General features: G+C 45.8%; 1 protein-coding gene across 1 annotated transcript; it reads right to left on the minus strand.

Moving 5' to 3' along the window:
• Positions 1-3,008: 3,008 nt before the first annotated feature.
• On the minus strand, positions 3,009-24,911 carry LOC311229414 (uncharacterized protein; the record flags this gene model as incomplete). Its single annotated transcript, XM_084315498.1, has 5 exons — positions 3,009-3,017; positions 3,242-3,832; positions 8,518-8,760; positions 21,758-21,824; positions 24,784-24,911. 5 exons carry the CDS (start codon positions 24,909-24,911, stop codon positions 3,009-3,011), a joined length of 1,038 nt encoding a protein of 345 aa, XP_084171624.1.
• Positions 24,912-25,448: the final 537 nt, after the last annotated feature.

Here is a 25,448-nt window from a genome sequence, read left to right on the forward strand (position 1 = left end):
GATAAAAAGAGATATCCAAAATCCCCTCTGTAATAACCTTTGGCTCTAATATATCAACAAAATGAAACTATAATTTTGAAAATGGCTTTATCCAATGTTCAGATTTCTGTCCTGGAATTATATGCAAATTAGTGCATATTTAAGTAGATCATGCCTCATTTGCATATTTAAACATACTATTTCAGAAAACTTGTAATATAAAAAAGTCTTGTCTTAATATAAGTAATCAACTGGGGAAGTTTCATTGTGATATCTATTAGTAAAAAGATTTACCCTATTCACCTGTAGTGTCTCGCCTTAATTCAATAAAGCAAACTCGAGTTACAACTCAAATCACTTATGAGGGCCGATGTTCCACTCTACTGGTTAAAGTTGCTTACTCGTGAGTAGTACGTTCGTTGATAAAGAAAAATACTGTCCACAGCCGCTCCAGTGTAAAACAAAGATATCCAAATGGTTTATTTCTCTTCCACAGCGAAGTCTTTCTTTACAGAAGTGGTCCTAAAGCTAATTTCCTAAATATTCACGTTACTACTACAAGGTAAGAAAACTGTATTTTGCCAGTCTCCAAAATCACAGCCGAACCGACACATGAAAATGCCTCCACACTGGAAAGCCGTAAATCAACTTGCCGGCTCTTTCCACAGCAAAACGGTAGGCTTGGCACCTTGGTTGAGAAATGCAGGCTTCAGTCTATGTTGTTTAGTCTATCTGTTCAGTCCTGTTTCAAGCTACACACTGCCTGTTCTGAGAGAATTGTGGAATATAGAGACACAAATGTTCTAGAATGTTCGGTTCACCAATGTTCCAGAACGTTCGATCATGACATCATACTGTGACATCACAAATGTTCTAGAAGGTTTGGTCATGACAAATAAGACGGTTCAATAACTTTATCTAAATCCAATCAATATTCCTAATGCCATTTCAATGTCAGGTTATAAAAACAAGTGAAAAAAGTAGTAGAACGCGCTCACCTCACTAGACTTGACAGTCACTGGGTGCTGTAACCTCTGATATCATACATAAAAATAGGGAAACAATGTCCAGGCACGCACTCCAGGTTTTTCCAAATTTATTGGCAGCCTGTAATCATGACGTTTTGGTGTGAACACACCTTCTTCAGAATGGCTTGCATGAAGCATGAAGGGTAAGTGACCCTAGTATATACAAGTCAAACAGGAAGTGACAACACATTCCCACAAGAGATCTGCAAAAAAGTACAAAATACCACTTACAAGCACAACCTTTTCAGAATTATGTAAATCAAAAAGAAGCGTGTAAATCAAAAAGAAACAGTAAATCACAAAGAGATATATCTATATATAGTTATATATATATTTTATACAGAGTAGGCCTACATCTTAAACTCTAAACATAAACACTCATGACCCATATAAGCCATCTTTTAATTATAAATATAAAGAATGATAAATGAAAATAGTAAACAATCGAATGAAATGAAATAATCAAATGAAACAGGTCAAAACATTTTCCTCATTGAGGCCTCTAGACAATCCAGAAAATGAATATAAAAGCATTCCCATAGTCTCTGTCGCCGCCTCTTGGTGGTCTCAAGACCTGCTCTATACCCATGTATTTTAAGCCAGAAATATCATGTCCTAACTTATTAAAGTGCCTTGCAACTGAAGACTTAGTCATTTCTTCTTATAGAACATTTGTGCTCCGAAATTCGATTTTTAAAACATCTTGTTTTTCCAACATAGTAAAGGTTGCAAGGATATTTAAGCAAGTAAACAACAAAATCAGAATTACAGGTAATCCGGCCTCTAACAGCGATACTCCTACCTGTACTTGGTTGTAAATAAAATGTCTCTTTAATCATGCCATGACATTGGGTAGAAGACAAACATGGAAAATTGCCATTTGGAATATTAGCCATAAAATGGGTCAAATTTTTTTTATATTCATTTTCTGGATTGTCTAGAGCCTAGAGGCCTCAATGAGGAAAATGTTTTGACCCGTTTCATTTGATTATTTCATTTCATTCGATTGTTTACTATTTTCATTTATCATTCTTTATATTTATAATTGAAAGATGGCTTATATGGGTCATGAGTGTTTATGTTTAGAGTTTAAGATGTAGGCCTACTCTGTATAAAATATATATAACTATATATAGATATATCTCTTTGTGATTTACTGTTTCTTTTATGTTTTACACGCTTCTTTTTGATTTACATAATTCTGAAAAGGTTGTGCTTGTAAGTGGTATTTTGTACTTTTTTGCAGATCTCTTGTGGGAATGTGTTGTCACTTCCTGTTTAACTTTTATATACTAGGGTCACTTACCCTTCATGCTTCATGCAAGCCATTCTGAAGAAGGTGTGTTCACACCGAAAGGTCACGATTACAGGCTGCCAATAAATTTGGAAAAACCTGGAGTGCGTGTCTGGACATTGTTTCCCTATTTTTAGGTTATAAAAACAAACATATAAACATTCATATAATACAATAACCTAAATATATAGCTTTGGCTCCTACATGACTCTTGGCTAAATCAAACATGCCAGGTGAATCAAACACTGGGAGGCATGTTCCTCTCCTCACTTCAGCTCTTCTTTGCAGAGCTATTGATTGATGCCTATTTATGTGGCAAATTATCGAGGAAGTGATGACACTTGGTGGGCATGACATGTTTCCTCTCTGTGATTGGCAGAGCATGTGGAAACATTCTAATCCAGGTCATCGGCTCGTTTGGCACCTGGACCCTCTGTGGCAGTGCTTCCCATGAGTTCTCCGAGAAGGATAGCTTGTAATGGACCTTGCCATCACTGCTAAACTGAAGAGCCCGCAAATTATGTACAGTCGGCTCTCCAGCTTTTTTGCCTGGTCTGATGCTGAGGATGTAAGAGCCATTTAATTTCAGGATTTCATCATGCTTGACCACCTTCACATGGTAGGGTGATGGTCTGATTCTTGCAGTCTGGAGTATGATCATGTAGTCTCTCGGGGTGATGATATCCGTAATAATTTTACGGATATCATCACATGGACTGGACAGAATTCACCTACACTGTCACTTTAAGAACACAGGAGATTGTGGGTAGGTGAGTCGGCCATATTAACTCTATGCTTGGTTTGTTGTGGTGGTCACACTATGCTAATAAATGATACGCACCGATGTGTGGTCAAAGAAACCAACTCTCTCTGATCGTGATTTCGCACTTCCTATAATAATGATAATAATAAAGTCATAAAAACAGCATCTCTGTCTCACTTGTGTCAGTTTACCTGTTGAAGGAGGGATGTCGGCCTCAGAGTTCAGCCACAGTCTCTCTTCACTCGTGAGGAAGGACAGGGAGTGTGTGTGGAGGCTGCTGGAGTCTTTGCTGCTGGCCAGCCTCTTCTTTGCGGTGCGCTTCCTCCTGCTGGTCTGAACAGAAGGTTCCGTCACTGTGGAACCTGCCACAGTAGAACCCTGAGCGTGTCCATCAGAGGAACCCTCCTCCCTCGCAGCCGTGGCTTGGTCTTCCTCTGGGGCGGAGGGCAGGAGGAGCGAGGAAGAGGAGGAGGGGGCCGCGGGTGGCAGAGGGGACTCCAGCCAGACTCCCAGGGTCCAGTCTGTGAGAGAGGAAGCAGGAACAAATCCACCGCTGTGCCGATACGCTGTGCTGGGGCTCCTCTCCTGCTTTACCGTGAGGCTCCTCTCCTGCTTTACCGTGGGGCTCCTCTCCTCCGACACCGTGCTGGGGCTCCTCTCCTCCCTCACGCTGGTGGCCACCGGCAGCGCCAGCTTCCTGCGCTTGGTCTTGTGAAGACGACCAGGTGTCTTGCTGGGCGAGCGGTCCATCCCTGGCAGAGCGAGAGCCTGAAGTCGAGAAGAAGAACCATGACAGAGTGGTCCGGTACAAAATTAATATCACCTCATAAATAGATCAATACAGTCCGTATTAATTAATGTTGCATTTCTTTTTCAAATGTAGCCAAGAGTAAAGACCCCAACCCTGTCAAAACACGTAGCCAAGAGTAAAGACCCTAACCCTGTCAAAACACGTAGCCAAGAGTAAAGACCCTAACCCTGTCAAAACATGTAGCCAAGAGTAAAGACCCTAACCCTGTCAAAACATGTAGCCAAGAGTAAAGACCCTAACCCTGTCAAAACATGTAGCCAAGAGTAAAGACCCTAACCCTGTCAAAACAGCAGTCAAAGTGTATATTTTCAGCACTACGTTTGTTTACCAAAGAGCGACACTGTGACCCGGATATAGAGATGTTAGCTGTAGGACTCCACCCCCCCCCCCCCCCCCCCGGCAAACCCAACTGCCCCGTCTCACGTCATCCAACGCTGTTAGCGTTACTGAATGGTTTGTTACTGCGTTATTTGTATGAAGATTGTTAGCGAGCGGTAGTGATCCAGACCCAGTGCAGTCCTCCTCTCATGTCTGTGTCACTCACCTGCGGCTGCGGGACACGCTGTGCTGCGTCTATACTTTCCGTAGCCGCATTTCTGGCGGACGCTCTCTGATTGGCCACTGAAGAGTGCCTAAGCCTAACCAGTGTAGAAACTGACGTCGGCCAATCAGAGAGCGTCCGCCAGAAATGCGGCTACGGAAAGTATAGACGCCGCTGTGCTGTGGGCGTGTTTTGTTTACTCTAGTATTTACTGTTAACACTATGGCGACCGGCGCCCGCTGCGATTTAGGCCTCAGAGGACAGAGGATTGTAAACAAACCGATGTACTTTCTAAGAGCTTTATATATAATTTCTAGTATTGCTATCTGTCCATTGTCATTGTCACTTGCGTGCATAAACCGTGCCTTCATAATGGCTTAAAGAAAATAAAAATCCATCGGTTGGTTGTCATTTTATAGCATCGTGAATATAAGGTATATCACGCTTTTCGTCTAGGCTTTTCTGCAGGAGGCTGCAAAAAAGGCTAAACGTTGGCGCCGTTATATCAAACGCCATTTCTGCTGTATATATACGAATGAAATAAAACAAACTGCGTAGCATCCGGACTATTACAGAGCATCTATGGATGAAATGGGGGCGGCGGGGAACGCCAATCAGTATTATTGATTAGCAATAGAGTGTGCGTTCCGGTAGCCAATGTCAGTAGTCTATCACACAATGTCCAATCCAGCTGTAATTTGGGGTAATATTATCCTACCGTCAGGCCATGTGATCGCCGGCAGCATTTCCTCACCAGTCATCGGATTCTGGTAGATCGATATGCACATTGGCTAATCATAAATCCCATTATTCCACGCTGAAAAAAACGTTCGGCATGCTGATCCAAGATGGAGGGTCTTCTTTTGGAATCAAGGATCTATGATCCGCCCACAGGACTGTAAAAGCATTTTTTTTTTTTTAATCCCATCAATGATACTGCAGTGGAGCGATGGCGCCCCTAAGCGGATCTGGCCGGTACTGCATGTTTCGAAAATCAAATATGTGGAAAGATCCTGCTAGTGGATCGGGTACCTAATAAGCGTTATAAATATGGAATAAAACAATAACTCGTCACGAGTATACTCGTGGCTCTGGACCACAACTAGGGCTGCAACTAATGACTAATTTGGTAGTCGACTAATCTGTCGATTATTTTTTCGATTAGTCGACTAATCGAAAACCAATTATGTAAACAAAAAAAAACAAAAAAAATATATATATATATATTTTTTAACTACCTATCTTTGTGAAAGTGGCTTCTGGTCCAGCTGAAGACAGAGCAGAGGAACAGATTGGACATTGAGCATGACCTCAGAGTTGCTTGTCTACCATCACCCCAGACTTTGAGACTCTTGTCAGGACCATCATAACATGATGATCCCATAGCAAATTAAAATAATGACTCATGAAACATTTGAATTTGGATCTTAAGCCACTTTAAATGAAAATGTATTTGAAGAACAATACAGCAATCACTCATAACAAGATAAATAAATTAAATAATACAAATTAAAGTGGAAGTGTACTTTAAATAACTAAAAAAATTATAACAAAAAAGAAAAATAACTAGCAGCATCTGCCCCCAGCACCGCGGCTGATGGGGCTGTAACTTGGTCCAGGACCAGGAGGGTGACGTGGAACAGCTGTAAGGGGAGAGGGGGATGAGTCAGATCAGACAGACTTCTAGGTCTTTTGTTTGCTGTGTGTGAGAGGAGTCCGTGTGTGTATGTGTGTATGTCTTACTCTGATCGCTGTGTGTGAGTGAGAGGAGTGTGAATGTGTGTGTGTCTTACTCTGATTGCTGTGTGTGAGAGAGAGGAGTGTGAATGTGTGTGTGTCTTACTCTGATCGCTGTGTGTGAGTGAGAGGAGTGTGTATGTGTGTGTCTTACTCTGATCGCTGTGTGTGAGTGAGAGGAGTGCGTGTGTAATGTATTGTGTGTCTAGTCTGATCATCATCTCCTGCAGGGGAACAATGTTTTCAATGTCCAAAATTTGCTATGGGATCATCATGTTATGATGTTGTCTGGAACCCTGAGAAGCCACTCTCACAAAGATAGGTAGTGCACACAAAAAAATTAAAAATAAAATTAACTAATGTTTTTTTTTTTTTTTTTTATGACTAATCGACGCAACAATTTCTCGTCAACGATTTTTTATAATCGACGTTGTCGATTATGTCGACTAATCGTTGCAGCCCTAACCACAACGCATGGAATCGAAACACGTATATACTCGTGAACGGACGCCATAGTGTTAATGGCGGCGCCCATGGGCCGGTGTTTCTCGCATGGATATTTTCACTATTTCTTCAACGAAGCTAGTAGCGGAGTCTAACGTTAACGACCAGGACCATTCCGAAGCCACTCGTCGCCACACGCTTTCAGGGATCTACAGTAGTTAGCGTGATACCAGGCGTCCAGGCGGCACACAGCAAATGGGACGGGACACTTTTTGGCCTAACGTTACATCTCGACCACCACAGACTTTGGTGAGTGCAGTGATGTGAATGCAAATGAATGGAAACTCAAGTTGATCAACGGATTTTGACTGTACGAATCTGCCAGGGAATCTCATCAATACTAATCAAACAACATACTCCGGAGCTGTAGAGAGCATCTTGACTGTAAACATCACTGCCTGGTATGGAAACAGCACGGCACAGGACAAGAAGGCCCTACAGAGAGTGGTGCGCTCAGCCGAGCGTACCACGGGTATTGCACGACCAACCCTGCAGGTCCTATACAACAAGAGGTATAATGAATAGACCCTCACCACCCCAACAACAGCCTGTTCATGCTGCTGCGGTCAGGCAAACGCCTGCGAACACCAGCTACTAGGACAGAGAGACTTCGGCTCAGCTTCTTCCCCCAGGCCATCAGAGCCTTGAACACTGAACTCTCCACGCACAAGCACACATGAGCACACACAACACACACTGTACACGCTCACACACTAGCAGCCACTTTAACATGAGCACACACACACACTCATGCTGCACAAGCTCACACTTATGGTCACTTTACAGAAGGAAAGGTCACTTTAAGAATAATATAGTATAGCTTGAGATTGTAAAATATAGCATTGTATAGCAGTGTACATAAAGACCCAGTGCCTCATCCGTAGCTAACAGTGTATTGCACTACCACAGGACCTAGCATGTCCTACCATGCTCTGTAAATAACTCATGTACAGATACCGATATGCCCTACTTTGTTACTTGTTATTGCACAATGTCGTTCTATTGGATTCTTATTATATATTACTATTGTAATTATGCACATCGTTGTGGGCAAGACCCCCCACATTTCATTGTATACTTGTATGCCGTGACAAATAAAACTCTTGTATCTTGTATTATAATCTAAATAAAAAATTTTTATGTGTATTGTTTTTATTGACCTAGTCCATTCATGCTGAGTGAATCAGTTCCCCCAGCCACATTTGTGTATTCAAAAATTTTTGGGGAATTAACTGATAGAAAATGTATCGAAAATGTATAGAATCGTGGTCAAATGAAGAGATTTCATGAGGCATTGAATCGTTGCCTGAAGAATCGTAATCGAATCGTTACACCCCTACTTCTAGCTACCGTTCTGGGGTCTCAGACGATAGCCTGGCCGATCATTGTGCCATTGCCTGTGTTGGTTCTGGCCTCTCAGTCAAACGCCCCCCAGTACTCGTGACCAAGCGCTGTGTGAAGAAGCTTGACATGCAGGCCTTTCTCAATGACACTGCTTCTGCAGACTGGGAGAGACTCGACTTATTCACCCCTCCATTGAGGATGCTTGGTCTCACTTTAAGAACACTTTTGGCCTCATCATTGATAAATACACCCCTCTGAAATGATACCGGACCAAGAATTGAGCTTGTACGTTGAAAGAACACACTCTGGCAAAAAGCTTGTACCTCTAAGTCAAGTCAAGTCAAGTCAGGAGTTTTATTTGTCACGGCATACAAGCATACAGTGAAATGCGGAGGGGTCTAGGGATGGGTACCGTTCACATTTGAACCGATACGGTACCGGTACCTGTGAATCGATACCGGTACCCAACGGTACCTTTTTTCTGTACTTTAGTCTCTAAAAATTTAATCTACCTACCTCAGGTGTGAAAAAAAAGTCTGTGAGAGAGGAAGCAGGAACAAATCCACCGCTGTGCCGATACGCTGTGCTGGGGCTCCTCTCCTCCGACACCGTGGGGCTCCTCTCCTCCGACACCGTGCTGGGGCTCCTCTCCTCCCTCACGCTGGTGGCCACCGGCCGCGCCAGCTTCCTGCGCTTGGTCTTGTGAAGACGACCAGGTGTCTTGCTGGGCGAGCGGTCCATCCCTGGCAGAGCGAGAGCCTGAAGTCGAGAAGAAGAACCATGAGCCTGAAGTCAAGAAGAAGAACCATGACAGAGTGGTCCGGTACAAAATTAATATCACCTCATAAATAGATCAATACAGTCCGTATTAATTAATGTTGTGTTTCTTTTTCAAATGTAGCCAAGAGTAAAGACCCTAACCCTGTCAAAACATGTAGCCAAGAGTAAAGACCCTAACCCTGTCAAAACATGTAGCCAAGAGTCAAGACCCTAACCCTGTCAAAACATGTAGCCAAGAGTAAAGACCCTAACCCTGTCAAAACATGTAGCCAAGAGTAAAGACCCTAACCCTGTCAAAACATGTAGCCAAGAGTAAAGACCCTAACCCTGTCAAAACATGTAGCCAAGAGTAAAGACCCTAACCCTGTCAAAACATGTAGCCAAGAGTAAAGACCCTAACCCTGTCAAAACATGTAGCCAAGAGTCAAGACCCTAACCCTGTCAAAACATGTAGCCAAGAGTAAAGACCCTAACCCTGTCAAAACAGCAGTCAAAGTGTATATTTTCAGCACTACGTTTGTTTACCAAAGAGCGACACTGTGACCCGGATATAGTGATGTTAGCTGTAGGACTCGGAGAGATCCCCCACGTTCTCATGATGGCAGTTTATATATCCCCCCCCCCCCCCGGCAAACCCAACTGCCCCGTCTCACGTCATCCACAGTGTGCTGTTGCACGTCTCTAAACAAAACACCTGAAGGCTCTAATCCTCAAAAGCCACTGACAACCTTAAAATTAATAAAAGCTTTAAAACTTCTACCAATCGTTATACACCTCGGACTCACAAGTGGGGCCCTCCACGCTAGACGATTCTACAGGACCCTCCATGTCCCGACAGTCGACCCAGAGAGGGCCGCAGATCTGGAGGAGGGACTTACGGTTGCGGAGATTACATCAGCGATTAGATCTATGCAAAGTGGCAAGTCCCCGGGGCCAGACGGTTACCCTACAGACTTCTACAAAAACAAAAAAAAACAAATTCTCTTCCTCTGACCATGCGCCAAGCGGTTATCTCCTTAATCCTTAAGAAAGACAAGAACCCCCTGGAATGCGGCTCGTTCCGTCCAATTTCCCTCCTTAACGCCGATGTCAAGGTTCTCGCTAAGGTTCTGGCCCGTCGTCTAGAGGGGGTTCTCCCCTCGATTATCTCGCCGGATCAAACAGGCTTCATCAAGAATCGATACTCTCTTTAATATCAGACGCCTCCTAAATATCCTGTATAGCCCCTCTCCACCCGGAACACCTGAGGTGGTCCTCTCCCTCGATGCGGAAAAAGCGTTTGATCGGGTGGAGTGGGACTATCTTTTCCACGCTCTGGAGAGGTTTGGGTTTGGCCCTAAGCTCATCGCTTGGATTAAAATTCTATATACGTCTCCGATGGCTGCCGTTCGCACCAACAACAATCTATCCACCTACTTTGAACTCCATAGGGGTACGAGACAGGGATGTCCTTTATATCCACTGCTTTTCGCAATCGCAATGGAGCCCCTTGCGCTGGCCCTGAGGCAGAATACCGATATCAAAGGGATCATGCACGCGGGCTCGGAGCATAAAGTCTCACTCTACGCGGACGACATGTTGTTGTTGTATATATCACAACCCCAAACGAGTCTTCCTCGGTTGATGACCCTACTTGCGGACTTCGGCAAAATATCCGGATACAAAATCAACATTCAAAAAAGCGAACCGATGCCCGTCGGCACCTCGGATACCTCTGAGCACATTCCCGTTTAAAATTAGCCCTAAAAAGTTCAAGTACCTCGGGATATGGATCACGCATGAACATAAGGACCTATATATGGCTAACTATCAACATTTACTATCTAACCTGGCGAGAGATATTGAACGTTGGGACCCCCTGTCGCTATCCCTGGGTGGGAGAATCAACACAATAAAGATGAATGTAGGGCTGGGTGATATGGCCAAAAACGTTATCGCGATAAAATTATAAAATTATTTTCATATAACTCGATATCGATAATTATCGTCGATATAATGTCTGTCAAGTTTAATTAACTTATTATGCCCGGCGCCGATGGACGGGCTATTATTAATAGACTTGTTTTGCTGCTGTGAATGTCTCGAGAGTCGAGTTGATGTCGTCATCAGTCCGTGCACGTTAGCAGTTAGCCAAAGCAAGCGGAGTATCTCATGACAATGTACTAAAAATGACCCTAAAATACTCTGTTCCGCCCAATTCATTGCAACGACGTCCACCGTATACCCCACACTACTATAACAGTTACCCTCAGAATTCAAAACACACACCAACTCGGCAGGTAACCTGTAAAATAGCGCCGTGCAAGCTAATTAGCCCTAGCCAGCCTCGTTTCCGAGCGGAGTATCTCATGACAATGTACTAAAAATGACCCTAAAATACTCTGTTCCGCCCAATTCATTGCAACGACGTCCACCGTATACCCCACACTACTATAACAGTTACCCTCAGAATTCAAAACACACACCAACTCGGCAGGTAAACTGTAAAATAGCGCCGTGCAAGCTAATTAGCCCTAGCCAGCCTTGTTTACAGAGTCCTACCTCTGCGTCTCCTTCCGGGTCTCTTTCCGCTATCGGCCATCTCCTTCACTGATTGGTTGTTAGTGCGTGTGCTCATATCCAAGCTTGGAAAATCGATATATCGAAACTTTGCGACCACGTTTCATGTTTATTTCAAGGAAATAATTTATCGCGATAGTTATCGTTATCGTTTTATCGCCCAGCCCTAGATGAATGTATTGCCGAAATTTCTATATGTATTTCAGAGTCTTCCAGTCTTTCTGACCAAAACATTCTTCTCCAAGATAAACAACCAGATATCTTCCTTTATCTGGAACAAAAAACCGCCCCGGATCAAAAGATCTATGCTGCAGAGACCCCGCGTAATGGGTGGGATGGCGCTTCCAAACTTTATTTACTACTACTGGGCAGCAAACATAAGATCGTTATTATACTGGGTAAAGGGGGAGGACACAGCCCCCTGGTGGACAGTACTGGAGAGAGCGTCGGTTAAATCCACCTCCCTATCTGCCTTGTTATGTGCTAAGCCCTCGTTCACACAGCCCATATCTAGCTTTACCTCGAACCCAGTTGTCATCCACTCGATAAAAGTGTGGAACCAATTTAGAAGAACCTTCTCCCTCGGGGAACCATCACTGGCTGCTCCGATCACAAGAAATCACATGTTTGTCCCATCAACGATGGATAAGGCCTTTGACAGTTGGGTTGGGAGTGGAGTGATTACGCTGTCTGACCTCTATATGGACGGCAACTTTGCCTCCTTTGAACAGCTAGTACAGAAATACAAGATCCCTAGGTCACACTTCTATAGATACTTGCAACTCCGGAGCTTCGTAACTTCGAACTCGGACTGCTACCCAGTGTGCCCTCCGGCCTCCCTTTTAGACTCAATCTTGAACTGTAAACTGATCAAGAAACAGGCTATAAGCAGAATTTATAGAAGCAACTGGACACCTTTAGACCTCCTCAGGGGCAGATGGGAGGCTGACTTAGGTGAACCAATCACAGAGATCACATGGGACAAGATGATACAGGGGATTTTCTCCTCTTCCATTTGCCTTAAACATGCGGTTATCCAATTTAAAATTGTACACCGACTGCATTGGTCTAAAGACAGGCTCTCTAAGATATATCCCGACATAGAGCCACTCTGCTCCACATGTTCTGGACGTGCCCTAAATTGCACACCTACTGGCAGACCATCTTTGACACCTTCTCTAAGATATTTGGAAAGGAGGTGGAGCCATCACCATATATTGCATTGTTCGGAGTGGCCCCAGCGGACATCCACTTTAGATGGTGGGAATCTAGAATGTTGGCCTTCTGCTCACTTTTGGCCAGAAGGCTTGATACTATTCAAATGGAAGGACCCGGGACCGCCTGTCTTCGGCCACTGGATGAGAGAGGTCATGTATCATATTGAATTGGAGAAGATCAGGTATACTATCAGAGGCTGTACCGAAAAATACCACAATATTTGGGATCCTTTCCTGACTTTCTTTGAGGGTATGGAAGCGGATAATGTGACGGAGGCGATCTGACTGGCTTCCCTGGTCTCTCAGCTTGTTACGGTTTATTTTTTCTATTATGTTCTTACTTTTCCTCTTCTCTATCTGCAGAATACAAGGGATATGTGACTGCTGTCGAGTGATTTAAAAGCTAAAAGGAAAAACAATGATTAACAAACGATCTAAGATATTGTAGAATGATTTTGTCTGGTATAGGGGTGGGGGGAGGGAGGGCCTTATTTTATTTTTATTTTCTTTTGGTCCATGTGGGACCACCTGTAAAAACAAAATCTCAAATAAAAAAACCTTGATAAAAAAAAATATGTCTACCATTATCCCGGTACCAAAGAAACCCTCCCCAACAGGTCTCAATGACTACAGACCGATGGCACTCACCTCTGTGGCCATGAAATGTTTCGAGAGGCTGGTCAAGGATCACATTTGTGCCTCCCTCCCGAGTGATATGGACCCTATGCAATTTGCATACAGGCCAAACAGGTCCACTGATGATGCGGTCTCCCAAGTACTGCACAGCACCCTCTCTCACCTAGACCACCAGAAGGGGGGCTATGTGAGACTGTTGTTCATTGACTACAGCTCAGCGTTCAACACCATAGTCCCTACCAGACTGGTGGACAAGCTGATCGAGCTGGGTCTGAGCTCTGCTCTGAGCGCCTGGATACTGGACTTTGAGCGAAAGACCTCCAACACCATCACCCTGAGCATCGGGTCCCCCCAGGGCTGTGTTCTGAGCCCCCTGCTGTACTCACTATACACACATGACTGTGTGGCCAAGTTCAGCTCCAACTCCATAGTGAAGTTTGCGGACGACACAGTGGTGGTGGGGCTGATCTCGGACAACGACGAGAAGGCCTACCGGGAGGAGGTTGAGGTACTGGACAACAGCCTGCTCCTGAACATTGGTAAAACCAAGGAGCTGATCGTGGATTTTAGGAGGAGACAGCAGGAGACACACACACCACTGAGGATAAACGGGGCTACCGTGGACAGGGTGAGCAGCTTCAAGTACCTGCGGGTCCACATCTCAGAGGACCTGACATGGACAACACACATAGACTCAGTCGTAAAAAAGGCGAAGCAGCGCCTCTACCACCTGAGACAGTTAAGGAAGTTCAGAGTATCTGGGAAGATACTCCAGTCCTTCTACTCCGGAGCTGTAGAGAGCATCTTGACTGGAAACATCACTGCCTGGTATGGAAACAGCACGGCACAGGACAAGAAGGCCCTACAGAGAGTGGTGCGCTCAGCCGAGCGTACCATGGGTATTGCATGACCAACCCTGCAGGTCCTATACAACAAGAGGTGCAAATCCTGCAGGATAATGAAAGACCCTCACCACCCCAACAACAGCCTGTTTATGCTGCTGCGGTCAGGCAAACGCCTGCGAACACCAGTAACTAGGACAGAGAGACTTCGGCTCAGCTTCTTCCCCCAGGCCATCAGAGCCTTGAACACTGAACTCTCCACGCACAAGCACACATGAGCACACACACAACACACACACTGTATACGCTCACACACTAAGCAGTCACTCTAGCATGAGCGCACCACTCTCTGTAGGGCCTTCTTGTCCTGTGCCGTGCTGTTTCTATACCAGGTAGTGATGTTTCCAGTCAAGATGCTCTCTAGTATCTTTCCCGATACTCTGAACTTCCTTAACTGTCTCAAGTGGTAGAGGCGCTGCTTCGCCTTCTTTACGACTGAGTCTATGTGTGTTGTCCATGTCAGGTCCTCTGAGATGTGGACCCCCAGGTACTTGAAGCTGCTCACCCTGTCCACAATAGCCCCGTTTATCCTCAGTGGTGTGTGTCCCCTGCTGTGTTCTCCTAAAATCCACGATCAGCTCCTTGGTTTTACCAATGTTCAGGAGCAGGCTGTTGTCCTGGCACCAGCGTTCCAGTACCTCAACCTCCTCCCGGTAGGCCTTCTCGTCGTTGTCAGAGATCAGCCCCACCACCACTGTGTCGTCCGCAAACTTCACTATGGAGTTGGAGCTGAACTTGGCCACACAATCATGTGTGTATAGTGAATACAGCAAGGGGCTCAGAACACAGCCCTGGGGGGACCCGATACTCAGGGTGATGGTGTTGGAGGTCTGACCCCCCACTCTGACCGCCTGGGGCCTTTCACTCAGAAAGTCCAGTATCCAGGCGCTCAGAGCGGAGCTCAGACCCAGCTCGATCAGTTTGTCCACCAGTCTGGTGGGGACTATGGTGTTGAACACTGAGCTATAGTCAATGAACAACAGTCTCACATAGCCCCCCCGTAGATCGTCCATCTTGTTCTCCATGCTCCGGACGTTTGCCAGCAGGATTGAAGGGATACCTGGCCGGTAAGGAGAACCTTACAGTCTCTTCTTAATTCCACTTCTGCATCCTCTGTTTTTTTTTTTTTTTTTTAAACTTTGACCAGTCAGCTGGTTCTTTTCGCGTTTATCGCTTTTTTTCTGGTCAAGTATGACCGACAGAAACAGGTTGAATGGGGTATAGATGGGGGGAAAGACACTGAGAAAATACGGCGAGTCCGGGAGTCGAACTCGTGTACCCCAGATCCGTGACGCGCACGGTTGTCCCCGACGCCGAAATAGCGTTCGAGGTACGCGGTGAGCTACTGGAGCTCCTGCATCCTCTGTGTTTACGTTTGATCGCACGTCCATTGTCTTTGTTGTTGTCACGCCGAATCTCCGGTGGCCAGCCTTGGCAAAAAGTGTTGTTAAACCCAATCCAGCTGATTGGCTTGCATTCAGGCAATGCAGGAACAAATGTACCCAGGCCATCAGGAACAAATGTACCCAGGCCACCAGGACAGCCAAAATGTCTCACTTCAAGGAGAAACTTACAACGTGTGGCACTGATGCGAAGAAGTTTTGGACCACAGTCAAGTCCATGGAAAACAAACTCTCCTCTCCTCTCCTACCTGCATCCATGACTTTTGACAAGGTTGTCATTACCGACAGGTCTTGCATGGTTTCTCTATTTAATCAACACTTTGTAAGCTCCACACTAGCCTTCTCTTCTGCTGACCCTCATAGCGTCCCACCACACACTCTGTCCTCCCCTCCCATTACCAATGGCTTTTCCTTCAATCAGTTCTCAATTTTCTGAGGTTCGGGATGAACTTTCCAGACTGGATCCAAATACGTCTGCTGGCTTTGATGGGCTGGATCCAACGTTTCTTAAAGCAGCCGATCATCTTTTAGCTGACCCCATCACAAAATTATTCAATCTGTCCATTCAACTCTCTGGGCTAGATCCACAAAGAATGGATTGCACGGTGCTAATTGCACCCTTACTTACAATTCATTATGAATTGAAAATGGGGGACCCTGATGTAAACAAGACGAAAGTTTACCGTCGGTAGTGTGATAGTAAAGGGTTAACCTTCTGTAGTGTGGCAGTGAAAGGGTTAAAGTAACACGTGTTCTGACTGCCGAGGACACAGGCGATAAGCCAGGAAGACGCAGGAGGAGAGTACAGCCAGGCAAAGATCTATATTTCAACACAAAAGGGAACGACCCAGGCAACTACCGTATGAGGCCAACGATATATTGATCCGTCAACCATAAGGATTGGCTTCACATATTTACTACCTAATCTAATAGTATCCCCCGTTAGAGACACAGGTTCCTAAGGCTGTCTCATCCTTGCTCCACCCTGTATTATACCCCCAATTTTCCTTATGAACATATAAAAATGTAAGCAACACCAGCAATCTAAAAAACACAAAATACGATATAGCCGCGGTACAGCTGCATAAGCTAAACATAATTATAACTGTGGCCCACATTAAAAGTAGGCCATGTGCTAAAACAACAACAAACTTACAACAGGCCTCTCAGCTGAAACATTGTGGAAAAAGAAAGGCTAGCTTGAATGGGCACATGTAGTACACCAGAGGGCAGGGCCGCCTCAGGGGGTGTGCGAGCAGTGCGGTCGCACAGGGCCTCGCGGGAAGGGGGGCCTCGCAAAATAAAAAAATAAAATAAATAAATTAAAAAAAATTTTTATTTATTATTTTTTTTATTTTTTATTTTTTTGCGAGGCCCCCCTTCCCGCGAGGCCCTTTTTCATCACATACCTAAAATCTAGTTTTGATTATATGCTTATATATTTCACATTAGACACGTTTGTAGAATGTGTCTGACTTGTTCCTGGGTCTGCACCTGGGTCACTATTGGAGCTCTGGTGCTCTGCAGCAGGCATTGGTTTCAACGAAGGGAGTGGTTACTTACATCATAGTACGCCGCTGGAAACTTAAACGAAGAAGAAGAAGAAGAGTCAGCTGCGTTTGAATATTTCGCGTGTGCAGATTTTGACTATTATGCTTAGTTATGCCAGCCAAGGTCGGTCATTATCAGTCGGTCAGTCACCAAGGAACGTTGACGAAAGGCGGGACAAATGGCCGGAGCCTTGTCATGATGGGTTGTCTCCATCCTCTTGGACGTTTGGTGAGTTTTTAACCTATTCTATTAACTCTATTCTATTCCCGCCGTGGACATCGCTCTCTCTCTCTCTCTCTCTCACTCTCTCACTCTCTGGAGCTAAACTGGCCGACTAGCTAATAGTACTACTAGTAGCTAACGGTGTGTGCCTGGTGTCAGCACCTGGCTGTATGTAGCCGCATAGCTTGCTTCTGCGTTAGCTAATGGTTAGCGATAGCCTGGTTGAGCTAACTGTTAGCCAGTTAGCTGTTTAGCTTCGACGTTAACTGCCGGCTGCGCTCGGCTGGGAACGTTCGTTTGATGCTATCAGTTAGCCTTGAGTTAGCTGTTAGCTTGTGCTACGACCATTGACATTAGCCGTGAGAATAGCAGGGGGTTCTGGCACTCTGACTACGACATCATCTTTGACAGAAGATGTAGTCGGGCCTGCACCATGACAAGGCTCTGGCAGCAGCTTATTTTTGTCCCGACAGCGAGAGGCCTTTCGTCAACGTGGAGACCTGTGTTACGGCCTTTCGCCCTGCGTTCCTTGGTGCAGGTAAGATTAATGAAAATGTCATGACATTACCCCACTCTTCCTTCCTTCCCCTCCCGAATGTTTTGTTAATAACGATGTTTTTTTCCAGGCAAAACATATGCTACTTCACAACATTTGGAGATACGACATGTGCTGTGTGTGAATGTCTTGGTCGTTTGTGTAGCTTGGGTAGCGTTGGGCCGTTGGCCAAAGCTGTGTGTGGCCTGGTGTCACAGTACCTGGCTAGCCTATTTAGCTGATGTCGGCCATTGGCTCCTTGCTGCTTTGGTTTCTCTGGTATAGACCCTCTTCTCTTTGGATTTAAGTGTTGATCTTTGTCCTTTTGGATCTCTCATACATGCTCTCTCTCTAACACACACACACACATGCTCTCTCTCTCTCTCTCTCTCTCATACATGCTCTCTCTCTAACACACATGCTCTCTCTCTCTCTCTCTCTCTTTCTAACACACACAGTCTGCCTATGGCGGCCTTTCTCGATGGCTAGGCTGTGCTCGCTGAGTCTGTATAGTCAAGGATCTTCAGTCACAGTGCTCAGGTATTCTGCCACTGTGTACTCTCTGTTTAGGGCCAAATAGCATTTCAATTTCTTTCCAATGTGTCTCTCTCTCTCTCTCTCTCTCTCTCTTGGATTTAAGTGTTGATCTTTGTCCTTTTGGATCTCTCATACATGCTCTCTCTCTAACACACACACACATGCTCTCTCTCTCTCTCTCTCTCTCTCATACATGCTCTCTCTCTAACACACATGCTCTCTCTCTCTCTCTCTCTCTTTCTAACACACACAGTCTGCCTATGGCGGCCTTTCTCGATGGCTAGGCTGTGCTCGCTGAGTCTGTATAGTCAAGGATCTTCAGTCACAGTGCTCAGGTATTCTGCCACTGTGTACTCTGTTTAGGGCCAAATAGCATTTCAATTTCTTTCCAATGTGTGTCTCTCTCTCTCTCTCTCTCTGTACACTGTATATTGACTGTAGAACGGGAGCTCTCTCTCGCTCTCTCTTTTGCTATATGTTGACTGTATCATGCCCCGCCTCGGGCAGCGCTATTATTTAAGAATATGTTGACTGTATGAAAAAAAAAAAATTTTTTTTTTTTAACCTTTTGGGGGGGGGGGGGGGGGGGGGGGGGCTCGCGTTTAATCTCGCACAGGGCCTCGCATTTCTCCCAGGCGGCCCTGCCAGAGGGCACATGTAGTACACGAGAGGGCACATGTAGTACACCAGAGGGCACATGTAGTACACGAGAGGGCACATGTAGTACACGAGAGGGCACATGTAGTACACCAGAGGGCACATGTAGTACACCAGAGGGCACATGTAGTACACCAGAGGGCACATGTAGTACACCAGAGGGCACACCAGAGGGCACATGTAGTACACGAGAGGGCACATGTAGTACACGAGAGGGCACATGTAGTACACCAGAGGGCACATGTAGTACACCAGAGGGCACATGTAGTACACCAGAGGGCACATGTAGTACACGAGAGGGCACATGTAGTACACCAGAGGGCACATGTAGTACACGAGATTAGCTTGAATGGGCACATGTAGTACACCAGATTAGCTTGAATGGGCACATGTAGTACACCAGATTAGCTTGAATGGGCACATGTAGTACACCAGATTAGCTTGAATGGGCACATGTAGTACACCAGATTAGCTTGAATGGGCACATGTAGTACACCAGATTAGCTTGAATGGGCACATGTAGTACACGTCACCAGATTAGCTTGAGGATACGTGCAGCACTACAGCAATTGACCAGCTAGCTTAATTTGACAAAGAAAAAAAGACTTAAAATAAACATAGGGCCAGAAATAGCAAACAGTGTCATTGCACATACCTGTTGCGTCTATTCGCCCAGTTAGCTTGACCTGCTCCACCTTTCTCAGAGCACGTACGGCACAAGATCAAGCGAGCTCATCAAACTATACATCCCAAGCTCCAAGACCACCTTCGGCCAAAACTCCTTTCACTTTGCAGCAGCTTATGACTGGAACGCTTTTCAAGACACCCTTAAAAACGTACAGCTCTCACTACACCGACTGCCTTCAAGAAAATACTCAACACGCTCTTAACCCTTTCACTGCCGCACTACCAAATGCGGTTAACCCTTTCACTGCCACACGACAGAAGGTCAACCCTTTCACTGCCACACGACAGCCGGTGACCGTCGGCTGTGTGATAGTAAAGGGTTAACCTTCTGTCGTGTGGCAGTGAAAGGGTTAAGTAGATCCCTTCTGTTCTTGCCGATACCCCAGTTTCACACTTGCACACACCCTCCAGTGTTTCCCCTGAAAAGAAATTCAACAGCGGTGCTGTTCAAGACAGGTTATTCATGTTCATGCCATGGAGTCGTGTGCGTGTGAATCTGCTAGGATGTTGTTGGTGTGTCCGCTGACACTAGAAGTGCTCTGGAGGTCCAGGTAGCTGCATGTTTATACACTGCAAAAAAATAAATCTTATCAAGTGACAATATCTTGTATAATAAGTCCAATATTGAGTAGAATTATCTTGGATTATCTTATTCCACTGGCAGATAATTTAGCTTATTCCAAGTTTTTTTTCTTCTTGATTTGTCAATTTAATCTTGTTTTAAGAAAATGTTAATCTTGTTTTCTTAAAAGCCAAAATAAGCATCAGATTATTTGTAACATAATAGAGATGAACACTGGTTGGGGCTAAATGCACTTAAGTTGTCCTTTTAACACATTGATTGCCACACAGTATGCCCATCATTGTACCCAGTCTGCCACCGTTAAAAGCCTATGGAGATGTTTACCTTCTTTGCAGGGCTATAACTTTTTAAATTGTATTGCTATATTGACATTACTATGGCCCATTCAACATCGATTATCTATCGTTCAGGATGTGGGAACGTTATACTTTTTCATTCATACATTGTTGTGTTAATACCTTCGAGAATATAAGTGTTTTAATCTTTTCTGCTATAATTCCAAAAACAGTAGTTATAGGCCCTGAAGCATATATAGATTATCGATTGGCGTTTCTTTCCCATACACGCTATATTAAAAAATTCAAATGTATATGATCGGTATACATTATGCTTCATCATGCATGGAGGAAAGGGGGGGGGGGGGGTCGTTTATAATTCCTTGATCGTCAGTAACGGCTTTATTTACTATGTGTTGATATATTGATCAGACTGTTTGCAGTGAAATGAATAAACAATCGGGTTGAAAATAACATTACTGCCCTCTTACCGTGCGCCGATGAGACTGGAGGAGAAAGATCCCAATTATTCGACGCTGATCTCCTAGATTCATTTCCGGTTTGTATGGCGCAATAAACGCGGAAATCATATCGATTATTGCGTTGTGGCAGCGATCCATATGCACACCAGTGTTTGTCTGTAGTCCCGTAGCGAGATGTGACTGCCGGAGGAATTTCCTCGACGCACCGATGACACTATCCGGTTTTGAGTGTGTAACTCGCCCGACCATCCACCAGGCGGCGGTATTGAGGCGTTGCAGTCCCATTCAGGGTCCCGCTGCAGCACCGGGGGTTGGGTGGATGAATTATAAATGCCATGGCGAAAAAATGAAATATTGATCTCAAAAACGCTGTACAGCGATGTTGGCGGTCAACGCATGGCGGGCAATAACGCTGTACAGCGTTTTTGGCGCTGGATGTGTTAAGCTAAGTTACAATCATAAAACACAAAATTGTTACAAATCTTAATTTCAACTTCGGGTGGAATCTCCTTTGCGGTGGAATTCCGCTTTAATCATTGTAACATGCAGAGGTTTGGTTTTAGAGTCGTAGTGAAGAGTCTCTTTCTCTCTCTGAACGCAGGTGACAATGAGCTAATGATGGAGCATCGCCGTCGGTTGTATGATAGTAAAGGGCTAAACTTCTGTATCGTCACAGTGAAAGGGTTAACCGGCTGTCGTGTGGCAGTGAAAGGGTTAAGAGTTTACTTACAGTCTCCAAGTCGACCTCCACATTCTGACACGGCCTCCACGGCCTCCTGCGCCGGACGTGTGGTGAGCTGGGACACGCAGACAGAGGAGATCAGGGGTCAGATCAGATCAGATACGACCACAAGACATGCCTTCATTGATCCCCTTCATCATCACACAGGGTTAAACTTCGTAAGACCTTTTTGAGACCACTGTGAGTAGAATGTAATACCTATTTCACCGTCATACTGGTCAAAGAAAAAATATGAAGGAAAATTACTGAAAGAAGTAATTCCATACGTATTGTTGGGGCGAAGAAACTGTGAATATCCCTCTTATTACCTGGGCGTCTCAGACACCATGCTGGTTATTACCTGGGCGTCTCAGACACCATGCTGGTTATTACCTGGGCGTCTCAGACACCATGCTGGTTATTACCTGGGTGTCTCAGACACCATGCTGGTGGGAACAGATCTTATTACCTGGGCGTCTCAGACACCATGCTGGTGGGAACAGATCTTATTACCTGGGTGTCTCAGACACCATGCTGGTGGGAACAGGTTATTACCTGGGCGTCTCAGACACCATGCTGGTGGGAACAGGTTATTACCTGGGCGTCTCAGACACCATGCTGGTGGGAACAGGTTATTACCTGGGTGTCTCAGACACCATGCTGGTGGGAACAGGTTATTACCTGGGCGTCTCAGACACCATGCTGGTGGGAACAGGTTATTACCTGGGCGTCTCAGACACCATGCTGGTGGGAACAGGTTATTACCTGGGTGTCTCAGACACCATGCTGGTGGGAACAGGTTATTACCTGGGTGTCTCAGACACCATGCTGGTGGGAACAGGTTATTACCTGGGTGTCTCAGACACCATGCTGGTGGGAACAGGTTATTACCTGGGCGTCTCAGACACCATGCTGGTGGGAACAGATCTTATTACCTGGGTGTCTCAGACACCATGCTGGTGGGAACAGGTTATTACCTGGGTGTCTCAGACACCATGCTGGTGGGAACAGGTTATTACCTGGGTGTCTCAGACACCATGCTGGTGGGAACAGGTTATTACCTGGGTGTCTCAGACACCATGCTGGTGGGAACAGGTTATTACCTGGGTGTCTCAGACACCATGCTGGTGGGAACAGGTTATTACCTGGGCGTCTCAGACACCATGCTGGTGGGAACAGGTTATTACCTGGGCGTCTCAGACACCATGCTGGTGGGAACAGGTTATTACCTGGGCGTCTCAGACACCATGCTGGTGGGAACAGGTTATTACCTGGGCGTCTCAGACACCATGCTGGTGGGAACAGGTTATTACCTGGGCGTCTCAGACACCATGCTGGTGGGAACAGGTTATTACCTGGGCGTCTCAGACACCATGCTGGTGGGAACAGGTTATTACCTGGGCGTCTCAGACACCATGCTGGTGGGAACAGGTTATTACCTGGGCGTCTCAGACACCATGCTGGTGGGAACAGGTTATTACCTGGGTGTCTCAGACACCATGCTGGTGGGAACAGGTTATTACCTGGGTGTCTCAGACACCATGCTGGTGGGAACAGGTTATTACCTGGGTGTCTCAGACACCATGCTGGTGGGAACAGGTTTTTACCTGGGTGTCTCAGACACCATGCTGGTGGGAACAGGTTATTACCTGGGTGTCTCAGACACCATGCTGGTGGGAACAGGTTATTACCTGGGTGTCTCAGACACCATGCTGGTGGGAACAGGTTATTACCTGGGTGTCTCAGACACCATGCTGGTGGGAACAGGTTATTACCTGGGTGTCTCAGACACCATGCTGGTGGGAACAGGTTATTACCTGGGTGTCTCAGACACCATGCTGGTGGGAACAGGTTATTACCTGGGTGTCTCAGACACCATGCTGGTGGGAACAGGTTATTACCTGGGTGTCTCAGACACCATGCTGGTGGGAACAGGTTATTACCTGGGTGTCTCAGACACCATGCTGGTGGGAACAGGTTATTACCTGGGTGTCTCAGACACCATGCTGGTGGGAACAGGTTATTACCTGGGTGTCTCAGACACCATGCTGGTGGGAACAGGTTATTACCTGGGTGTCTCAGATACCATGCTGGTGGGAACAGGTTATTACCTGGGTGTCTCAGACACCATGCTGGTGGGAACAGGTTATTACCTGGGTGTCTCAGACACCATGCTGGTGGGAACAGGTTATTACCTGGGTGTCTCAGACACCATGCTGGTGGGAACAGGTTATTACCTGGGTGTCTCAGACACCATGCTGGTGGGAACAGGTTATTACCTGGGTGTCTCAGACACCATGCTGGTGGGAACAGGTTATTACCTGGGTGTCTCAGACACCATGCTGGTGGGAACAGGTTATTACCTGGGTGTCTCAGACACCATGCTGGTGGGAACAGGTTATTACCTGGGCGTCTCAGACACCATGCTGGTGGGAACAGGTTATTACCTGGGTGTCTCAGACACCATGCTGGTGGGAACAGGTTATTACCTGGGTGTCTCAGACACCATGCTGGTGGGAACAGGTTATTACCTGGGTGTCTCAGACACCATGCTGGTGGGAACAGGTTATTACCTGGGTGTCTCAGACACCATGCTGGTGGGAACAGGTTATTACCTGGGTGTCTCAGACACCATGCTGGTGGGAACAGGTTATTACATGGGTGTCTCAGACACCATGCTGGTGGGAACAGGTTATTACCTGGGTGTCTCAGACACCATGCTGGTGGGAACAGGTTATTACCTGGGTGTCTCAGACACCATGCTGGTGGGAACAGGTTATTACCTGGGCGTCTCAGACACCATGCTGGTGGGAACAGGTTATTACCTGGGCGTCTCAGACACCATGCTGGTGGGAACAGGTTATTACCTGGGCGTCTCAGACACCATGCTGGTGGGAACAGGTTATTACCTGGGCGTCACAGACACCATGCTGGTGGGAACAGGTTATTACCTGGGTGTCTCAGACACCATGCTGGTGGGAACAGGTTATTACCTGGGCGTCTCAGACACCATGCTGGTGGGAACAGGTTATTACCTGGGCGTCTCGGGCACCATGCTGGTGGGCACAGTGGGCACCAAGCTGCAGAGTTCATGGAATAGCAGGTCATCAAACAGCAGAGCCGGGTTCAACGGGCTGCCTGGTTCTGACCTGGACTCATCCATCATGGCAACATTTAACCTGCGTATACCAGTCATCCGAGAGGAGACACCCATCATAAAGACCACATAGCTGTGGCTAGGGAGTAGGGACTGCTCCTGTACAGGAGGGTCCGACAGCTAAAAACCATTTAGTTAATTTTCGCATATCAGTGCCCACATTAATCAAATAAAAAAATATCGAATTTGTCAAATACTAAGCATGTTTTCAATACTTATTAGGGATGCACCGATATGAAAATTGGCCGCCGATACCGATACCGATTGTTCAACTAACACTATCGGCCGATACCGATATTTGTATATTTGTATATAAGTATTTGTTAAATTTTTTTTTTTTTTTTTTTTTAATATATATATATTTTTTTAATGAAACTACTGTATATTTGTATGTGTATGTTTGTATTTGTAGGCCTCTTTACTTACTTAAAAAAAGGAAACATCAAGAAATATGTTTATGGTATCACTATCTCTCTCCCAGTATCGTCTTGCGGCCTGCAGAGGGATACTATTTTCTCAACCAGAGCTTTCAACCAATGCAAT

The sequence above is a fragment of the Notolepis coatsorum genome (genome assembly GCF_963971535.1).
Source record: "Notolepis coatsorum genome assembly, chromosome: 6".
NCBI lineage: Eukaryota > Metazoa > Chordata > Actinopteri > Aulopiformes > Paralepididae > Notolepis > Notolepis coatsorum.